Raw genomic sequence first — 21366 nt, 5'->3', positions numbered from 1 at the left:
ATGCTCCCATGTAGATGGAGGTTGGATATGTTTCGAGGGTGTAGAGTGGCGCAATTCGGAGTTGCTACTGAGTAGATTTGGGCCAAGCCAACGAGAATCCCGCTCACGTTTTCGCTTTCTATCCCCATCAGTGAAATGGAATCTACACTTACCACTGAACTACCCAAACAAACCCATATCAAAATGCTCAAGCCGATGGCATGTTTCTGTAGGCCGCTCATTAATCAAGATACTGATACTGATATCATTAATCCATTATGGCAAAAGTCTGAACAATTTCACGATCAAGCTCTATGTGAATAAGTCCACTCCCGCTTTGAGTCCTTGAACTTGCTCGTACGTGCAGTATTTTCCACCACATCGAGCATCCATAGTAGTACACACCACGATATGATATTTTAATGGAAACCAGTTGTGGGGTTGGTGCTCGCTCAAAAGGCCATTTCATGGACGCGAAGGGGCGCAACTAGGCTCGAAGGGGCGCGAAGAGGCGGCAGTAGTGTAGCATTTCTTCCCGGTAGGTGGAAGGGTCTTGGAAGTCAGGATGAGTCTCTGAGTGTGACTAGCTAGCTGATACGATTATGGCCGGAGACACGACGACTTTCGGGTATTTCGAGAGCCCTTGACGTCAAACTGGCGTGGAACCGATTAGTCCCACCACCACCACCACTAGGACCACCATCACCTCCACCTACCTACCGAGCAACAGGAGGAGATCAAGGAGCTGAGGGCTCGAAGAAGACGGAGAAGAAGAAGAAGAAGAAGAAGAAGAAGAAGAAGAAGAAGGAGAAGGATCGAGAGAAAAAAAGACCGAGGACCGACAGTAAAACATAAAGGCATAAAGCCCCTGATAACCTGCCTTTGAAAAGCAGTTCCACTTTTGCTGTCAAGCTCTGATTCTCGGGGACAAACTTGAAGCAGTGACGATCCGTAAAGAAATCCAGTGGAGTCGTTCGCAGGTTCGCCTCTCATGAGCAGGAGTCCGTCGTCGCCATGCAGGTAACAGTCACACTTGCAAAAACCTAATCAGTGAGTTCTATCTAGTAACCAACTTTAAACAACCCGTTCTAGCTGCGATTAGTCAAAAGCCATATATCTTGGCGTAAGTTAATTGATAGACGCATGGCTCGTTGATTTAGCAAGCATTGCAACACCCTATGCGTTACTGCTGAACTTTTCTATTTCAAATCTCCGATTCGCTGTGCTATGTTTGTTGATTAAAAGTTGATGGATTGGAAACTCCGACAGAGTTGATCCAGCGATCGCAAGTGTGACTGTTAATTGCCCTAGGGAAGTATCTAGGGTCCGATTGCCCGGCCCAGATTTGGCGTCTTCGTCCCTCTGCTCCTCTTTGTCCAATGGAACCTGTCTAATCACACGGATCAAACTCAGACGTGCTCTGGACCAAGATAAGCCGGGAACTCTCCGCTCCGTTACCATTGCTGATCGCCTCTCGCATCCAGGCCGACCCATGGTAGGTGTGACTGTCTAACTACGTATATGGTAGATCTAATAAGCAGATTGTTCGTACTCTTGTTTCTCACCTCTCGACGCCTTGGTTCGTGGAAAGGGCAATACGACCGCCTTGGATCTTGGCCTGAAATGATAACCAAATTGAGCTCTTAGTTTGACTAGTAACAATATTTTGCCACGGAGGCAATTTCCATGTTCCATATTAAGATCCAAATTGGTAATGGTACGTTCTAAGGCCATTTGTTCCTCGGGGGAACCATACCATATTTCCTTATTGTCAGCAGACAACACAGGGCCAGTAATGAATTGAACGAGTGTAGTGTGGGTATTGTCTTGGGTTTGAAGCAATTGTTAATCTGAACGGAAGGAGCCAGCCACCTATCAAATATCTTAATTTCACATGCTAGGAACAACTATATTCATGGGTCCATTATTCACAAGAGACCAGACATAAAATAGAATAACTGCTATTGAAATAGTTGATGACTTTGTGCTAGGTCTGAATATGTTTATGTTTTCAGAAAAAAGCCACCTCCAAAAAATTGAGGCTTTGATTACAATTATTGTGCATATCAAGGTTTATCTTGGCCGAAAGGATTGAATTGTATGGACTTGAAAGCCTCTAAAAAACCATGAACTATTCCACATCCGTAATATGAGCTAAATCCTTTTGACATCATGGAATGCAATCTGCGTTACAAGCCTGGATACGCTATTGATTAGGATGGCAAAAATGTTCTCTTTGTATCAATAAGCGTTCAAATGTAAAAGCACCAGCACCTATGGCTCAATGGGCGTTTTCCTCAAGGAGTTGAAACCAATAAACATGAGCAAGAGGACTGAAAACACTGAATATAGGTAAAAGGGGGCATGCTTTGCTAATACATGTCAAATGATGGTCCCTCGCAAAGGCACACAAATTTTGAAAAACAAATGTTGGCTCACAGGACAAATGTTCCTCCAGATTTTTTAACCTCAGATGGGTCCAAAACTAGGCCCAATGATAGAAATTTTCACTAACTCCATTTCAATACCATGTTTCAGAGTGCTTTTGGCTTATTTTGTACCCTTAGGATGGGAAGATATTCGAAACAAAGACAAAAAGTATCATTGCTTACTTTCTCTCCATAGTTGCTTCTTGATTCATTTCAAGCAAAGAATGAAAAAGATTATTGGAATGAAATTCCTACCGTCAGCTTACAAAAATCTTGGCTTTTTGTGATCAAAGAAATCGTATAGACATTCGGTAAAAGGCCGAGTTGATCTCGGATAAGTAGCAGTTGACTCGGACCTTTCCAATTCGAAACATGATCTCCAAGTACCCGTAGCTTCTTAATCCTGCTAAGAACCAGTCCTGATCTTGATTCTTATCGTTTGGTTTTGGTTGTACCGATCATCAATGCCGACTACGTATATGTCCTTGCTAGGTCATAGGCCCAATGACCAAGGTACATCCAAACCCATAATCATGTTCTCCTTAACGCTCACCGACAAATGGAGCTCTGATCCACGGCGGTCTTCGACATCAAACTCACCACTCCCAAATGCTCCCCACATGTACAGTAGATGATGGACCAGAACTAGAGTAGTAATGAAATATGGCTTTTCCGCTCCCCCAAGACGTTATTTCTTTGTGTGTGTTTCTGTGGCAATTCACGCACTTATGGGAATGGTATACTACAAAAGAAAACCATCTTTTATAAATCCCTCGAATCAGCAAGACATAACTCATATTGAGTGGCTGAGACCACCACTTTGGTGGTGGGACTGCTGGGATCGATCGAGGGAGTTGTTGGTCTCGTAAATAACGACCACTTGGGATCAGCACACACGCCAATGAGAAGGCTATATTACACAAGCAGTACAGAGAGCTTTGTCACCAATCCTACCTACGTTTCGTTTGCGTATCCCCCAGGATCAATGAATGATCTTGAGCACGTCTTAAACAACTTTGTTCATTGAGCAAATTCTGTGGACTTTTGATCATGTGTGAAAAGGGAAAAGGCGTTGTTGGTCTTGGTTGAAACACTTGTGGGCGTGGAAGAGCCCTCCATGAAATGTACATGAAATTAATTTCATTTAAGCTCCCTGACTAATAACATTTCACATTTGGTGTCGGCTTCCGGCTTGCGTATGACGACTAAAGATACATAGTTTCAAGGAACATTGCCTCCGGATCTCGAGTTACTTCTGAGAGTATCTTCTGATTATTTGAAGGGTTTCCATCCAATACATACCAAAAGCTATACGGTAAATGAGATCGCCAAAGTCATTTCTGATATATTTCGAGTTCAAGAATTTATAATGACGTTCATGCATTCACCTTTATTCGTTCGTCATAGGAGACATATTCTCTGGTTTAAGATCTCGACCTTGCAGCCTTAAAAGCTGATGCATGAACCACTGGAATAGGGACGGTGATGCTGCCGCCCAGAATTAACATTTGCGAATCAAGTCAGCACGTTTCCTTCTTCTTCAAATGAAGTCAATCCCAGGTCGCTAAGACTATGTATTTGAATGTTCAGTTTAATCGAACAACTAGACCAAATGCTATCTCCTCTCAAGGCCTACTAAGGACATAGCTCTAGACAGCTTGAAATAGCTAGTAGCCGTCTTCCGGTCAGTGTTTACCACAATATACGTACACATCTGAGTTGGTTCGATTGAGCTGAAAATTCAGAGACATAGTCATAGCGACCTGTAGTCAGCCTTATTTGAAGAAAAAACGCAATGGTTTTGTTTGATTCGGAAATAACTATCCTCGACCTCAGCATCCCCGTCCATACTCCCATCCATGCTTCATGTCAGTAAATACACTTAGTGTTTGTTAGCGAGAGTTGTTTTAAGCCATATGAAGGGGAAGGTAGAACTGGGAACTTCTTATGACAAGGTTCAACCTTCATTCATAACAATATCTCCTCTAGACAAGGCTTTCTGCCTAGGGAAACAAGTTCATGCTCTGTTAAGCAGTTACACTCTCGCTTCAATTTCTCGCTCAAGAAGGGCTAACGAAAGGAAGTACTCGCCCTATCAGACTGGTTGTCTAACTAGCAAGCAAGAACACACCCAGCCAAGTCTTAAGTAAGTGGGCCACACTACCTACCAGTCAGTCATTGCACTAGCAGAGAAATTGTACATGCGTAGATGGAGGGAGCAACCCAACCACACAAGGACCCATCGTCGCCACTTGCACTGGGTAATATTGTACACATCTTCACCAATCAGCTAAAGCATTATCGATCCCCTTTCCGTTTTCATGGGGGTTGTTAAAACTGTAGTAAATTTTTTAATGGCACCACTGTCAATGTAAGGTATAACTTGTTTATCATCAGGAACCAGTCCAAGCGCCCAATGAGCTGTGTTTGTCGATTTCAAAAGGCAAAAGCCAATCACTCTACATCGCTCGGACAAGCCAATAACCAAGCACATTTTCAAGCCATTGGTCTCTGTTGACCCGTTTTGGTTGGCTGATGTCAACAGAGAGAAAGGTGGGCCTCTCCTTTGATTTCATTGGATATCCCGAGGCGGGTTGCTTAAGCATTGGCTTTTGAAATCCAAGGCTAACGTACGGCTTCATCTACTAGTTTCAATTGTTTGTGGCGGGTAGGGTAAACAAAGAGCCAAGGCCGATAAGTTCACTGGCTTTATGGCTATTTGTTTAGAAACACGGTATTAGTCCTTAGCTAAGGAAGAGGCGCTAACCAAGTCTTATTGACACTAAATAGAGATACCCAACGGCAACTTTCATCAGTTTGGGCCAGGGCGAGCTTTAAATTTGTTTCATATCCTATTCTTAGAGTTGCTGTATTAGAGTAAGAGTATTGAGTTGGTTCAACGAAGTATAATTGGTAAATAATATGCTAGACAAGAGCTCTTTGGTACTTGCATTGTGGACAAGGTTAAAGATCAAGAATCTAATACAATGTCTGTGCAGGAAATTTTGGCATTTTTGAGATCTTAGGTTCAAATGCAAGACCAAAAGAACACCACAAGTTTAGACCTTTCATGACAAATTTTCCCGCTTCCCAGTCTTAGTTTACTTCATTGACGACGAGACAAAATATCCCATCAAAAAGACAGTTGTGACTCCAAAGTATCGGAGCTGCTGAAAACATTGTAGAAAGTATAAATTCACTTCGCAGCCGAGTCCCGAGTCCGTACCAAATCGAAAAGTAGTTCAAATCTTGCCTTTAAAGTTTGAGGCGAATGAGTGAGATGGTGGGTGGGTGCGTGAGTTAATGTAGTAATTGGTAAAATCAAATGAAAACCAAGTGGAACGAATTCAGGTGCTTCGCAGAGTGCTCGCTCACTACATCTTGGGGAAAAGCAGGGAAATGATGGTCTCCATTTTCCTCAGTTCATATCATGCTGCGGCAGTTTGTTGCTTAAGAAGAAGATGATAATGAAGATCATGATCATCATGAAGGTGTGCCACGTCACCACGGATTCATTCCAACCTCTCACCGTGACTCTCGACTTTATCTGCCAAGCCCAAGGCAACATGGACACACATACATATATACACACACACACACATATATGTATAAGTATTTGAACAATTTACAACGCGAGCTCAGCATTGCTCACCAAATGGGGAACAAGCCATGAATTGAATTGGTACTATGAAAATCCTCGCTGACAGTACTCTAATCTTCAACTAATTGAGCGGCTTCAAATTTACCAGGCTCTGATGGTCATAACAAATTGAAGGTGACCGATCATCATATCTGCCTCAAAACGTCTCGAAATCGGGGGAGGGAAGGTGGGTGGGACACATGAGTTCTTTTTGTCAGTGAAGTAACCCTACGAAAGCTACAAAGCAATAAAAGATGCGTGAAAGGACGCTTTTGAGTCAGTCCTCTTTTGGTGGCTCGACGGATTTTACATTGCTAATTTGTGCTCTTCTCTCTCACCTAATTCAGCCAGTTAAGTTCAGCTCATTATGGTCGTCTCAGAAAAGCCCTGTTAGTTAAATGATTGGTTTCTACTTTCAGGTGATGTTGCGACGTCCCTTGAGATGGTCAAGTCCATCTGTGGTACTCTTTTGCTTTGGTTTGGCCTTTCTCACACAAATCATGTTTCAAATGGCAGCAGCCACGCCTCTTGACAGGAATTTGGCTAGTTTGGCAGCCAGAGACGAGTTATCGTAAGTTATACCCACCTATGTACATATATGCAATACAGGATTGCGGAGTATCATCATGGCTCCAAGTCTCATATGTTCTAGAACAATGTAGATAGTATCCGACTGGTATTCTCGCTTGCTATTTCGATTAAGTAAGACAATTATCCGGATCGAGAAGTCACCATTGACTACTACGTACTCGTAGAGTACTATAGATCCGGTTGTAGATGGATCATTGCCGAAAAGTTCCTTCAGCCTTGGTAAGTGCGTCAAACAATGAGGGTCGATAGCATTGAGCATCACTAGTCAAGGACGACCTCACCACTGGACACAAACAATTGAGAAGGGGGAACGTACTCTCTATCCCAATGCACTCTCATTCACACCAATTAGGCTCTCATCAACTAGGAAAGCGTCAGCCGATTTTGAGCTAAATCGAAGGTTTTCGTCAAAAGTAATAATTGGCTATCAAATATCCACGGAAATTGGGCACAAAATGCTTGTCTTAGCACCACCTTGGCAAGATCTTATCAACGCAGTGCCCAATCGGTAACTTTGTACCCACGTTGTATTCAGTTTCAAGAGCTCGACTGAGCTCAAAATTGGCAAAAGCTTTCCGAGTCCAAAGTAATCAAATTCAAGTGAAGGACAAAGCATTTGATTGATCGAGATAGAAGATGCCTAATTTCTCCCCTCCAAGCGTCTCTATCCAATAATGAAGGCGTCATTACTCTAGTCGAACAAAGAGCACGTGCTCGAATCGGAACCTGAAAGCATTTTTTACATGAGCTCCCTTTTTCTGTCTTAAAAAATAAAAAAAAGCTTCTTTGGTCGATGTGCTAGTTCACTATTTGGTTGCATGTTCTTATGAAAGTTTAGATTCGATTTAAAGAGCCTCAAGAGCTACGACATCCCAGTATGCCTTAGTCTTGCGGAAGTGCAATATTGTCCTACCAGGGAATCGTCCTTATTGCGTTATGTTTTCCGAGTCGCAATCTGGAAAATAATGCATTGAACGTTATCCTAGAAGACACACATTCAGTTCAGGAATTATATGAAATCTATATTCAAGGTGCGAGATGAACTTCCAATCGCCCAACATACGTCCAAAGCGCTTTCTTTTGATTACACCAACACTAAATCCAAAGTCATAGAGGTTGTACTTCTTGTTATTATGTGGTGGTTGTGGTGTTGGTCAAAAAAGGACCCTGATGACGAAGGCTCCCAAAATCATTCATAAAAGAGAAACTTAAGATATATATATGAAGATGCAAATAAAAAAAGACCAGGATGCAAATAGGGTTTCAATTTAACTTTAAAGATGCTTTTCATTGTTATGACATATCAAGTAATTTTAAGCAATGGTTAAAACTCGAATCATATATTCTTTTCACAATCAAATCGCATTCCAGTGGATCAGCATCTGAACGATAATCCAAGACTAAACTTTTATAACAATTACAAGTGTTATTGAGACAACAGCTTTGAGTTGTCAGTCAGTCCCCAAGTAATCAAAAGTCAGTAGGGGCACTGCAAATTTTGATGGCTGGCGTCAGGGTGTCCGGAATAAAATACTGTGATCACTGCATGGGCAGGAGGAATCAAGTCTCTCCCGGAGATCGCCAGTTTTTATACCTGAGGAGACCAACTTTGTTTCCTTTTTTTTAGAAACCAACTTCAGCCAATGTCATTCTTTGAAAGTGCCTAATGAGTTGCTGTTTGTGGGGTTTTGTTTGATAAATTATGCTCATTCAAGATTTACATGGTGTTGTAGGACCATACAGTATATGTGTCCTAGGAGAAAGATGCGTCATGGGTGCCAAATTTTACCAAAAAGTGAAGATACGTTTTGTCAGCCCACACAAAAATCCAAAAGAAGCCTTAATGCATGAAAATGGGAAAACGGGTCCCAAGATGTAAATATGCAAATAGATGTCCGGGGTGCAAAAAGATGCAAATAAGGGTCCAGGATGTAAAAAAATCTTATTCTCACAGGTTTGAGAACATTTATGATGACGCACTTCGGTTCAGCAATGCGACAGGCATTTTTTAAAATGGTGATCTCGTATTTTCTCTTTCGAGTGTTGAGGGGCCAGGAATTCGTAAAGGCATGGCAAGGTAGCATTTCATTTGAAGTCACTCACTCGTTCATGGTTACCTATAGATATTGGATTCCGCGCTATTGATGTAGTTATATAGTGTGGGTGCACTCTGATTGTGGCTTGAAGTTCAATCTCCAACGCAAATATGAACTATGAAGATTCAATTACACAGAGAACTGACTACCTCCTCCTTCATTGGTTGGAGAATACAACTTTGTTCAGTCATTAATAATGAAAAACAGGACTAGAAACCAGAGCCTGGGTAGTAAAAAAGAAGAAAATAGACGGAAACTTGCTCTTTGAAGGAGATTGCTCAAAGCCAAATGAAGAATTCCCAAACTTCTTCATGGGTTTGGGACTTGGGGACTTTCATTTGCCCGTGGTTGTTGTACATTACATAGTCCTGGACTTTCAAAGCGAGAAAGGCATTTCCATGTCCTCCCCGACCCTTGGTTACTAATGCCAGTGGTAAGAAGTTGTTAGATGGGTGCTTTTTCCGAATCATCACCAGGCGAATCAGTTGGTGAAAAAACACGCTAATTTGATTGAAAGGCGGCCATATTCAGATGAAAGAAACTCTTTTGCACAACAACAGATGGCTAATGCGCAAATCATTGGGAAAAACATGACAGAGAGAGAAACAGGTTACGATGTCTGTTGGCACCTTCAAAACAGGATCTGAACATGTTCAGTGCGCCGAAATGACCAAGGAAAAAGGCATCAAAACGGGGCAATAGTTTGGTTTTAAGTGCAACTAAAAGCAAAGATCCACCAGATTTTCTCTATCATTATTCCCTCTTAAGGGGTCAAATGAAATCACTCCTGGATTCATTCATTCATTCCGTCATTCATTGTTCCGACTCGTGAATGAGCCTATTCTCTCTTGGTTTCCAGGCCTGAAGAACTTTCCGAGGTGCTTCGCGGAGATCCTTCGTATGTGTTGGGCATGTTGAGCCAACTCCGATCCAGCATCCTTAAGCCACTTGAAAAGTAAGTTGACCACTTGCATGCCGTGTGTTCCAATCGTTTCCACTCAGATATCCGCGGCGTAACAATAGTCTGCTTATCAACCTATCCATTGCATTACTAGCACATAGTTTGACTCGAACCAATTTGAAAGGGTTACTTAGGAATAAAACTCCTCCCACCCAATTTTCCGTTGAGGTAGTGTGTCCTGCTCCTATTCGCATGTAACGATTAGTGAGCTTGGCTGTCTGCCATTTCCCTACCTCTCTAATACCATGATTCCGACAAGCTGAACTTGCATCCAAGGACTGGTTAGGCCAGGCGGAGAAGCAAAAACTAGTTGAAGGGTTTAGTGTTCCGTGATCTGGGCGAGTCTGTCTCAAAGGTCAACTCATGTGTGTATGCTGGAGGGGGTTTCTCTCTGGCCATGTATCGTTGCCATCATATCTTTGCAACATTTAGACAAGCTTGTACACGTTCACGTCATGTGAACCAGGATTTCGGGGTACAGTTGGCCTTCCGTTCAGCTGTTGATGGAGTGATGAGTGCTTCGCAATGACAGCGCTTAGATCTAGTAACAAAACTCAAACAATGACCAATAAGTACAATAGGTCTTAAAATTTCAAAGAATTGTCTCGGTGAAAGATGAAGAGGGATTGATTATTCAGTCACTGGAAACTGTCCAACCTCTAAACAAGGGTCCTTCTACGGTATTGGACTCTTGGGCTGCAATGAACGATGTGTTGTGAGCGATACCCTCCCCCTCCCTCCAAACACCGTGATCACACCAACTGAAGTGTGAACTCACTTATTTTGTTTCATTGGGGGAAGCCTTGAGGTGCTGGTCTGTAATGTTCGTTTTCAACTTTGCAAATGGCTTGAACTAGTGTTCAATGAGTTTCACTCCGGAGAGGAATGTTCGATTTTCAACTATTTGAAGACTTTATACAATTCTTGGGCAAGTTGGTACAGTTCCTTTTGGTATAATACGTACAATTGACGTCTTTCCTATTACTTGGTGCTGCCTTTACCGTCCCGTAGGGACAAACATAGGTCTCTTTCACGCATTTTCGTGTGAAAGTTCGCAATTTTTTAATCAATCGGACCAACTTTTTTTCTTCTTCTTAGTTTTTTTGGCGAAAAGGATCATGTTTGCCTTCTCAAACAACATACATCTCGATTTAAGGCGTATGCACTGATACTGATATGTTGATTAAAAAGCACAGCTCTGTATTGTTAACTGTTGGAGGCCACCCTTGTCAATGGCCAAAATGTGTGAGAAGGATGAAAGAAATGGGCGAGATCGCCTGCATTTGAGAGTGATTGGCATTCCACTTGACAAATAGCAAATATTGGCACTCGTTGGACTTGGCGTTGTTATCGATCGTCATATCATGAACGAAGGTGTTGACAACGCGTGAGAGCCACTCTTGGGTGTGATGCTGCCCTGAGCTGAGATTCAGGCGGAGATTGTTTTGTCCATCAATAGATGACTGACACCGAGTCCATTTGTCGTCCCAGGTCATCCCGGAGCTATTTTAGACGACCAACTCCCACACAGAGGGAAGAACTGGAACCCGACTTCTCGTGAGCCCTCTTTTATCTTCTTCTTTGCACCTTGGTTCTAAATTTATATGGTTGTCGATATTGTTGTTAAAATGTGTATTGAGTGAACTGGTGTCGCCGTCTTCGTCGTTTTCACTGGCCAATATCACATTTACAGTAGCTATTCAGGTGCATATCAATTGTCACGATAGATAATTGAAATTACCTTTTTGCATGATCTAACTTGACTCGATATTGTATCAAGTTCTTGTCTCTAAACCTCTACTTTATCACGGCGGATTTGCTGTATCACATTATGCTTCGAAAATGACTCATGGCAGGTCCTGAAAGCTTAGGGCTCGCTGCAAAAATACACATGGGCGTGTTTCTCATATGAATATAGTGTCAGCCGAGAGAGACCTCTTTTTTAAGCTCGTACATCGGCGTTAGGGGCCCCGGGGGAAACTACACTCGCCAAGGAGGTGAGCGAATGCTTTAGATAATATCTAAGCCATAACTCAGATCAAAGGTGCCAGCGTTTACATAACTTGCCTCAGAAAAAAACTAGTCTAGGTTTGAGGCGAGTTCACTATAGGAAATGAAGAAGTTGGCAATTGAATTCGCATGGTTTCTTCCGTGCATGCCACATGATAAGCTATGCAAAATGGCTTGGAGATTGAGAGTTTGCACCTGGGTGGGCAGGGGTCTTCTTGTAATGATTAGAGACCCTTACATCCAACCCACGTAGGGATTGAGACCCTTGGAACAGATGGTACAAGGCATTAGGTTAGCTTGGGGTTGGTTAGGATGCGTGAGGTTAACCAAAAACCGGTCTTATCAGCAATGGTTCTATTTTTCCTAATGTATGTCATTACGCCTTTAAAAAGCATTTCACCATATTTGACGTCACTCACATTTTTGACGTAGGCATTTTGTCGATAAAGTATACGGTAAATGAAAACTTCATTAATGAGAAGTCAATTCCGATTTCCACTGAAATGGTGGATTCAGTGAAGCCTTTATTTGCACTCAGACACCTTTATGTTAGCCTCGTGATTAAAGGAAATTTGATGGAATATGTAGTGCGACACCCTGACTTTAGGCACCTTGAGGAGGGAGAATTTAGGCACACATCATAGCAAACCTGCATTGGGCACAACTGAATTGGTCATTGATTTCAATTTCCCGAGGCCTTTTTTTTTAAAGCTCGCTCATCGGAATTAGGGGCTTGGACGTTAACCGGCATGAAAACAAACTCGCCAAAGTGGTGGGCAAATGCTCATTCTGAATTGGGTAAGGTCCAAGCCTTAACTCAGAAATACGAGTGTCTAAAAAACTCGTCTCAGCTCTTTTAGGGCAAATTAAGCTTATCTGAGGCGAGTTTTTTAGCACCTCTAAGTTAAGGCTTGGACCTTGCCCAATTCAGAATGAGCATTTGCTCACCACTTTGGCGAGTTTGTTTTCATGCCGGTTAACGTCCAAGCCCCTAATTCCGATGAGCGAGCTTTAAAAAAAAAGGCCTCGGGAAATTGAAATCAATGACCAATTCAGTTGTGCCCAATGCAGGTTTGCTATGATGTGTGTCTAAATTCTCCCTCCTCAAGGTGCCTAAAGTCAGGGTGTCGCACTACATATTCCATCAAATTTCCTTTAATCACGAGGCTAACATAAAGGTGTCTGAGTGCAAATAAAGGCTTTGGCGAGTGTATTTTCATTCCGGCAAACGTCTAAGCCCATAACTCTGAAGTAAGAGCTTTAAAAAACAGGCCTGTGGTTTGTGGAAGCAAAAGGTGTTGTGATATTGAGCCGGAACATAAGAAAGGTGACATAGCTACACCAAAAGGTACATTTTTTTTGAATTTTGTAAAAAAATTACTCGATTATTGAAAATTCAATAGAATCACGGTCCAAGTTGGTTGCGATGTTTGTTCAAATTATCCCTCCACAAAATGATCAAAACCAGAGTGCCGGACAACCTTTTTTCTTGGATTGTCTTTGCTTCAAATGAGAATATTTTCTTGCATTGAATTCCATCACATTTGTAATAAGTGCTGTCCTTAGTTCACAAATAGGTTAAGAGAGGGAGACATCTAACCAGTATCTCAAGCAAGTTCTACCACATAATAAAATTTGGTTCCAAAGAGCTAGGACAAACGATGAGAATTCAAGCTTAATGAATGCTCGCACACTGTCACACTTGATATATCAATATCAAGGAACTCCTGAAGGATCGAATGGGATGAATGATCTGTTGGCATTCCCTAAGATTCACCTAAAGCAGATCTCATAACGGTGCCCTGTCTCCACACAAGCAGTATTACTGACAAATCCTACAGGCTTTTTTGGGTACCGAAATAGATTTCAAGGTGTTCTCAGACAAGACTTTTTGGGAGGCTGGGCGAACCTTTCACTACTACGAGTAGTAGTATTACATTATCTCGAGGCGGATTTTTGGGAGTTCATGATGTCACTTTGGTTTGACAATGGATCAAAGTGTCAGTCAGCCCAAGGACAATAGGGACTTTTGTTGTCGCGGCGGGTGGAATTGGCAGCAAACCCTTTTATCCTGATTAGCATATTTCCCGTGGAACGGTTCCTTGATCCGTTTCCTCGTCAGGATACGACGAGTAAGAGGTGAATGTACCATCTCGTTCTTACTGATGGGGCGTTTTCTTTGGCTAGAATGATCCGCTTATCAGTTTTGAGTAACCAACTTCAAACGATATGTTAAAAAAAGAAAAAAACCACAATCAATTCTCGCGCAAGAATTCCAATCCCTCCACAAACTGGAGTGATTTCAAATAAAAGGTTTCGTGCCGCCTCTGATGATATTCCCCGTACACTTCTTTGTCCATCATGCCACCTCATATGTTCCCCAAATCCTCTCTGGATGGTCATTCGACTTTGGTTATTGGTCGGTCCAAGACCTCTCCTCCACTGCTGAAATACATCCAAGTTTTAATATCTCTCGGTTGACATCATTCCGTGGCACAGTCATAAATGAGATACGTACAATGATTTTGCCATGCTTTAGGTTCCTTGCACAATGGTTAAAATGTCTTTAAAGTTATTTCTTCATGGATTTCTACCTCATCTTCCTTTCTGCCTTCAATTTATAAACATAGAAAGCTTAAAAAGGAACTGCAATTTTCAAAATCTGTACAAAAAAAGGAAATATTGTTTTGCCTTGACATTGTTTTGTTTGTTTTATTTGTAACGAAGTCAGATGGCAGCTCTCTCGCTCGGCCTGCTATCAGAATGATGGGTGTCCTAATGGAGGGATATTCCCGCTTCGTCATCATAGCCAACATTAATTATGACCTCACCCTTGTGAATGACCGCAGGTTCGCATGTTTAAGATGTTAAAGCAAAAATTTATGCTGTAATTAAATACCACAAAGAAGCTTGTACTCGGCATCCCTGGGATCGAACCAGGATTGGAAAATAGGAAAACGGATGCTCTATAAATACAAAACCCCAGTAAGCCTGCCTTGACATTAAAAATCAATATAGATTGTCTGGGGATTTGAGCTCAGATATATAGGGGGCACTTTGGAGCTAAAATTAATCAAAGCAGAACCATTAACTAACATATTACTATTTATTGTAAAAACCACTCTTTGACACCTTGTGGTGCATAATTAGAGTATGGGCTATTGTGGATACAAATGATAAAAAAAAAAAAGAACACTGGTAATAAACCACGGTCGAAGTTCGAAGCAAAGGGCGGGTAATTAGGGACATTTTCTGTAAATGTACATAACTCAATAGTCGTTGAATAAATGATATGCTGATTTGCGTTCAAGTTAGAACTAAATGTGTTCCCCATTACTATGTTTTGAAAATTACTTGTATGCAAATGTCTGTAGGTATGAAATAATGTAAAAATGTATGTAAGGCAGAATCACAAAAGGCAATAAAATTAAAGTTATTCCTCTCGATTTTGGGAGCTAACGAAATTCCAAGTCGTGCTTGATTATTTCCACTCAAGCACTCCCCACGGTCCTCAGAGATGTCATTCCATGCTACTTTCAAGTTTCTCCCATCTTCCTCTTGAGAGGTGCCTTAAGCATATGGGAAAAATGCATGGGGTCAAGTCTGAGGACAAAGGTGGCCAAGTGCCCTTGTCCCAGACCTGGTCAAAGTTGACTTTACACCACGCTTGGATCGTTCTAGAGGTGTTGGAGGGAGCACCATCTAGCATGAGGGAATATACATGTGGCCATTAGTGATGTTAATTTTGGTGTTCACCTTACGCCCGAAGATATAACCACCAGAATTGTCCACCGCCCGACGTCTTTATTGCGACGCTTTGATATTCATGAGAATATCCTGGTTATTGTTAGTATAGAAACGGTCGTTTTGACGGCTCCAATCTGGTTTCGCCGTGAACATCTATTCGTCACTCCAGATTAGGACAGATCATGGAGTACTCTTGAGCTCCTTGGAAATGATGCAACATTGGCAGATTCTTTTCTTGACTGTGGCCGCGGAAGACATTTGCCGACGCTAGAACTTGTAGCGTTTCCTCCCCAAGTCGTGCTTGACCGCTCTCCTATAGGTCCTCTCTGAGATCGGCCTGTTAGATCTTGGACAACGTGCTGAGATTTAGGTGGGGATTTCGATTCAAGCTATTCCTTACCTTGTGGATGAGGGTCCGGGTGCGTACAGATCGATGCCGATTTTTCCTTGGCTTGACCTTAGTCGGGCTTGATTTGTTAAAGCGAGTAATCTCGTCGTGAACGGTTTATTTCGCCATAAGTCGTTGTGTTGTTAGGGCACGTTCAGAAAGTCCTTTTTGTGATGGGAAATAATTTCCTCACTTCTTTGCTGACAGTCTTTTGGAACTAGACTCTGTTAAAATGCAAACAAATAAGCAAACAATCATATGCAGGTGTGAAATTATGTGGAAAATTGGAAATTATTGCAATCTATGAGCTTTAACATTTGTTTGTCTTTATGTGTATTGAATACTCACCCATAATAGTCTCAAGGAGATTTATGGTTCACTGTGATGGCTTTATAATCATTTACGTACTTGTTGCAAAAGAGTCAGTCATGTCTTCGGTCGCTTGTAATAGTTGGCCCATAACTTATAAGATATTGAAAATTCCATGTACCATATATTCCATATACGTGAATGAATCTCGAAAAGCTTTTTGAGCCAATCTCTAGACAAGCAAATTGTGAAAATGTGTCCCAAGTTCTTGGAAATGTAGCTTTCGATTTTTGAACAAATTATGCTTATGTACCCATGTTGCAGGATTTTCAATTTTACACCATTGGAAAGCTAAATATCAGGGCTTTCCACGGATCTGTCACACCTTGAGTGGCCAGAAAATCACCGTGGAACTTAGTCCAAAAAATGAAACTGTTTTAACGTTAGATTTTACTTCCCGCAATAACCTTCATCAATGTTCTCAGAGTGTATGGCGATGTCTGCCCTCAAGCAAACTACTCCCCCAGTTTGGTAAAAAATCTTACCTTCCCATGCAAAAGCTAATAAGGTAGAGGTCGGGAAAGCGACATGTCACTTCTCAAAAACATAGAGTTGTTTTTGACCACTACCTGAAACTTTTTCTTCAATTGCCCAATTTAAATCAAAAGGATAGTATTTTATTTACCAACTCACTGAAACCTAGATGATGAAGGTGAACATAAATATGGAACAATATTGGGGCCAAACAATCAATAAACCATTTCTGGATTAACATTTTGCCTCTCAATGCGGCAATGTAACTCATTTACTTTACTTACATATACATTTTTATATATTATGATTAATCTACTTTTCACCTTAGTTGGCATAGCAATAGGATGAATCATATTTAAGAAATGAGATCTCAAAAGTAGAAAAAGAAAAAAGAGTTCTTACTTTCCAAATACAGTCTTATTTGGCACACATATTTGCTGTTTTCTGTGGAGTGAAACCAAAAAGTTACTGAAAATCCCGCCAGATGATCCCATTACGCATCCAGGTTAAAGAACAACTGAACCAGTCTTGGGGCGTAACTTTTCTCTCTAGACATCTAGCAAGTGTTCACATACCGGCCCAATGTGGCCCATTATTAAAAAAAAGACGACAAGAAAGAAGGAAGTCTGTCTTAATAGTGTAGAGTTGCCATTTCTGGTGCTATTAGGTCAATTTTGCGGTTTATACCTTATGGCTTCTCAAAAAATCAGATTAGCAGATTATGTGCTTCGTGAAAAGTTTTGGACTGTGATAAGCAAGCCAGAAAAGTTATTCTTTGCTAATCAAATTCATGGGAGCAAAACCAACGTCACTTAAGATTTACAATTGCTCAAGTAGTAAAGGAGTATTTACATAAGTAAGCTACTCAAACTATGGCACCAAAAGCACTATTGTAAATTGGAACACTTTACCTCAAAAATAAGAAATGTATAAGCCATCATTTTGCACACACTACAGCCTTCAGATAGTGCAATAAAAAAGCCACTCAAGTATACTACATGCACAAAATAATTCAAGAATGTTTGTATACTGAAACATATTGATATCCTTCTCATCAATGAAATTATCTCGCAACAAAAGGCATAACTTGTGCAAAACTTCGATCTGTCTTCAGAGATCTAAAAACCTAGTTAATTTGCACTGTTTTCATTCATGTAGAAAAGCCACCGTATTCGTCACGAGTCCGCTATATGGCTCTTTGTACGACGAAACTCTATTTTTCACAATGTATTAGACTATGGAACGCCCTAGTATACTACTCGTATACTGCGGTTAGTATCCCTACCCTTTCAAAGCGTATGGGCCTATAATGTTACGGAGACACCCTATAACAAGGTAACGTGAGCTGGAAGAAAAGAAAATGAATTGAAAAGTCAAAGGAAAACATACGGGTACGAATTATAAATAATCAAAGGGCTAGCAAGGAAGGAAAAAAGAAAATAAGAAAATGGACATGCAATCTTATTTCAGCTCGTTTCAAAAGAACACATCATGTGTTAGTAACCTTAGGGTGCGTCACTTAATATTGACCCAATGTCATAGCTGGCACATAATGCTTGTTTTACGAATTGCATCATCGTCATTCATTCAAAGAAATCAGTCATTAAAATCAATCATTATAACTCATGAACATGTCTATGCTTTGTTTTCAGGCGGACAGCACTAAAAGAGCATGAGGGCACATACTGTATAAAAGTTTAAGACACCCATTAAACGTTTAATATTGTATGTGAATTTAAAATGCATTGCCCTTGTACCACCAAGTCGCCATAATGATCACAATGGAACATGGCCAAAGAAAATTACTGACTGACTGACTGACTGATGGTCTTTGAAATAATGCTTAAGAGTTGGTTGGCTGGCTATGTTCCACAGACAGCAGCGATGAGGCTGAGCATCTCTGGAAGTGATTGTTGCACATCTCATTGATTAGCTGACGCAAAGGGCGGGGCCTAATTGGTTGATTGACTAATTGTGTCTTCGTTACTTCTCCTTGTGTTTCAGCAACAAGCGTGCCATCGACTTTGGTCTGGGTCGTGGCTACTCGGGGAATCAAGCGGCCAAGCACTTCATGGGCCTAGTGGCCTCTCAGTATGCAGGAGGACCTGGCAAGAAACGAAAACGCGTCGATCCCGGAGTGCTCATGAACCCCAAATACAGCTCCACCACCATGCAAGGTCGACGACGATAAATAAATCTCCTACGTTACCACCCTACCCCCGGGGGAAACTTTTACACTACATGACCACCTCTCCCCCCCCCCCCCCTCGCCGCTCGCTTGGTGCCCTCAATTCCTTCATTTCGTCTGATCATCTTGTTCCTCTTGTTCCTGGCGGCCCACTCCCTCTTACGTTCATCACCGCTCCAAACCATGAAACCAACCAACCGCCCTTCTTAACACCAAGTCAATCCCGCTCTAAGATTGCCAACTCGCACATCCCGTTTACTGCAAGCATTTTTTCCCATAATACGTCTCCACTCATCCTCCAATGGGTTAAAGACGACGACCCGTTGTTTAATGTATCACGTTTAGTTCCATTGGTGGGTCAATTTTTGCCCCATTTCATTTCTGCTAACGAGTTAAGAAAGCGCATGAGGTTCCCAGGTACAAGCAGGTGGGGTGTAACTAAGAACATCATTGACAATTCCGAATGCTCCCTCACCCCTCAGAATTTCACCACCACGTCGTCAGTGGTTGTTCCTTCCTCCGTGTGCCCATCGTTTCCTAAGTATCCTGCTCTTCTCGTTGTTGCCGCGTAATTCCAAGGCGTTCCTTCTTTCATTATCTTCTCAAATTTGCTCTGAAAATAAATAACATCTATAGAGGCTGATGGATGAGCGTGTGTGCGTGAATGATTGCAAGCGCACTTCAGTACAAAATGGAGGAAAACGGGGAAGGGGAGAGGGAGAGGTTGATGGATGGCTCACCCTTAGATGTAACTCCATGACCATCTGAGTCCATTCTTTGTTCGTCCATGTGCTTCAGTCCACTAGTCAGCACTCCTCCATTCCGATGAAGTTCAGGGACTCGTCTCCAAGCTGCCAGATTGGCATTAAGAAATAGTCGTCTTCCCCACCCACGGATCGATTAGTAAGACTACTTACAATTGTGTGAAATGTGGAGTTGTGGTCTTGTTTCGTGTCACGGCGGGTTCGCCCACTAACCCAGCCGTCCACCCACATTAACAACAGCGATTATCATGGCGTATGAGTAGTAAGCGTTCTGCATTATGTGCATAAATCATCCAAACAAACGTCATTAATTATTATAGGTGATTATTACCACTATTATTACTAGTATTGCATTGAGGCTGGTGTTGATGACTGAAAAATGCTTTTATCATCCGTTGAATAATTTTGTACATATCTCATTTACTCCTCTCCTCCTTTACAATATATGTACTGCTCCAACAACCACAACGATTTTAGATTTTGAACGAGTCATTCACTTCATTGTAGTTTGATTTATTGGTCGATGTATGGCCCTATGCTCTGGTTGAATAAATTTCTTACACAGATATGGCACTTTCTCCTAACATTGTGTTTGTCTACGTATATAGCTTGTAGCATTTTCGCATGTTAAAATGCACATTCACCAATCAATTTGAAAGGTCAATTATGGCCCGACTTGCTGGTCGGGGAACTACTAATTGTTGGCCTGCAAAACCCAGATTTGCGTCTACATCCAGGGTCCCCACCATCCCCACCTATGATGATAGACAAGCGGGAAATTCGCTTCCTCCTTCAACAGAGTTGCGAAACGTGAGATTTTCGTCGTCCACTGCAACATAGAGTACGCATAAGGGGAAGAACTGGGTCGTCCGCACGAAGTGCCCAAATCGGGATCTCCAGACCTGAATCCGTCGGAAAGTAAAGCGCCTTGCTCAATGCCTCAGCGATTTGATGCTCCTTAACGGTCGACCATTCAACCTCAAATGAATAGACAACCAAACACTCGCAAATTCTTTGGAGCCAGTCTTTGGTCAAATTGTTTAGCTCCCGATCGAAAACACCCAAGAGAGGTAGGTGATCTGTGATGACGGAAAGCGAAGCCAGCCCGCGGAGATGGTGCTCAGTAGAGATGTAAAAAACAGCCGATTAGATTGGGCAAAATAGCAGCTAAAAAGGACTGGTGAAAATGGCGAAGTAGTTGGGAAAAAAGTCGATAAATATGCGGAAAACTAGCACTGAGTGGTGTAATTCTTGAGTTTTAGGTACAAGAAGCTAGATTGCCAATTTCAAACCTCTGGACATTAAGCAAACTACAATGGGCCCAAAAAGGTAGCTAATTTGTAAATTGCTTTCACAAAACTTTCGGGAGGAGACGTGATGTAGTGGTTAGCGCAGTTTCCATAAACGAGAATCTCCTCCCCGATCTTTCTCAAGGAAACTTTTAGACGTTAACCCTGCCCACAGACGGAAACCCAAACTGATACGGACACGACACTGCCTATCGGAAAAAGTATAAGGACGATGTGATGGCTGGCTTCAGTGGCCTGGCGAGGCTCATCCCTCCGACCCTAGCACCCAAATACAAAAAAAATCAAAGGGTCTTCCCCTCAATCTGGTCGACTTGAAGAAATTGCCAGCAAATTACTTAACGGCATTAATGCTTATGTAAAGCTTTCCAACAATATCAGGTTGAAGTGGTCTTGAAGAGTAGGCTTCAATACATCAGAAAA

The 21366-nt window shown here is 41.9% G+C and overlaps 1 protein-coding gene across 6 annotated transcripts in view; it reads left to right on the top strand.

The window, feature by feature from the left end:
* LOC131877785 (uncharacterized) overlaps positions 1-20202 on the top strand; it is a 34124-nt gene extending 13922 nt beyond the window's left edge. Inside the window, exons 1-6 of one of the 6 annotated variants that reach the window (XM_059223567.1) lie at positions 449-999; positions 1249-1474; positions 6468-6619; positions 9595-9690; positions 11188-11253; positions 18689-20202. In XM_059223567.1, coding sequence (XP_059079550.1) covers positions 971-999; positions 1249-1474; positions 6468-6619; positions 9595-9690; positions 11188-11253; positions 18689-18875 — 756 coding nt within the window. In that variant the 5' untranslated portion in view covers positions 449-970 and the 3' untranslated portion in view covers positions 18876-20202. Of the gene's footprint in view, positions 1-448; positions 1000-1248; positions 1475-6287; positions 6399-6467; positions 6620-9594; positions 9691-11187; positions 11254-18688 lie in introns of those variants that run through there. The other 5 variants (XM_059223569.1, XM_059223568.1, XM_059223570.1 and 2 more) reach the window with 5 other exon arrangements.
* Positions 20203-21366: the final 1164 nt, after the last annotated feature.

This window comes from Tigriopus californicus, chromosome 3 (genome assembly GCF_007210705.1).
Source record: "Tigriopus californicus strain San Diego chromosome 3, Tcal_SD_v2.1, whole genome shotgun sequence".
NCBI classification, from domain to species: domain Eukaryota; kingdom Metazoa; phylum Arthropoda; class Copepoda; order Harpacticoida; family Harpacticidae; genus Tigriopus; species Tigriopus californicus.
This window is presented reverse-complemented; position numbering and strand designations above follow the sequence as displayed.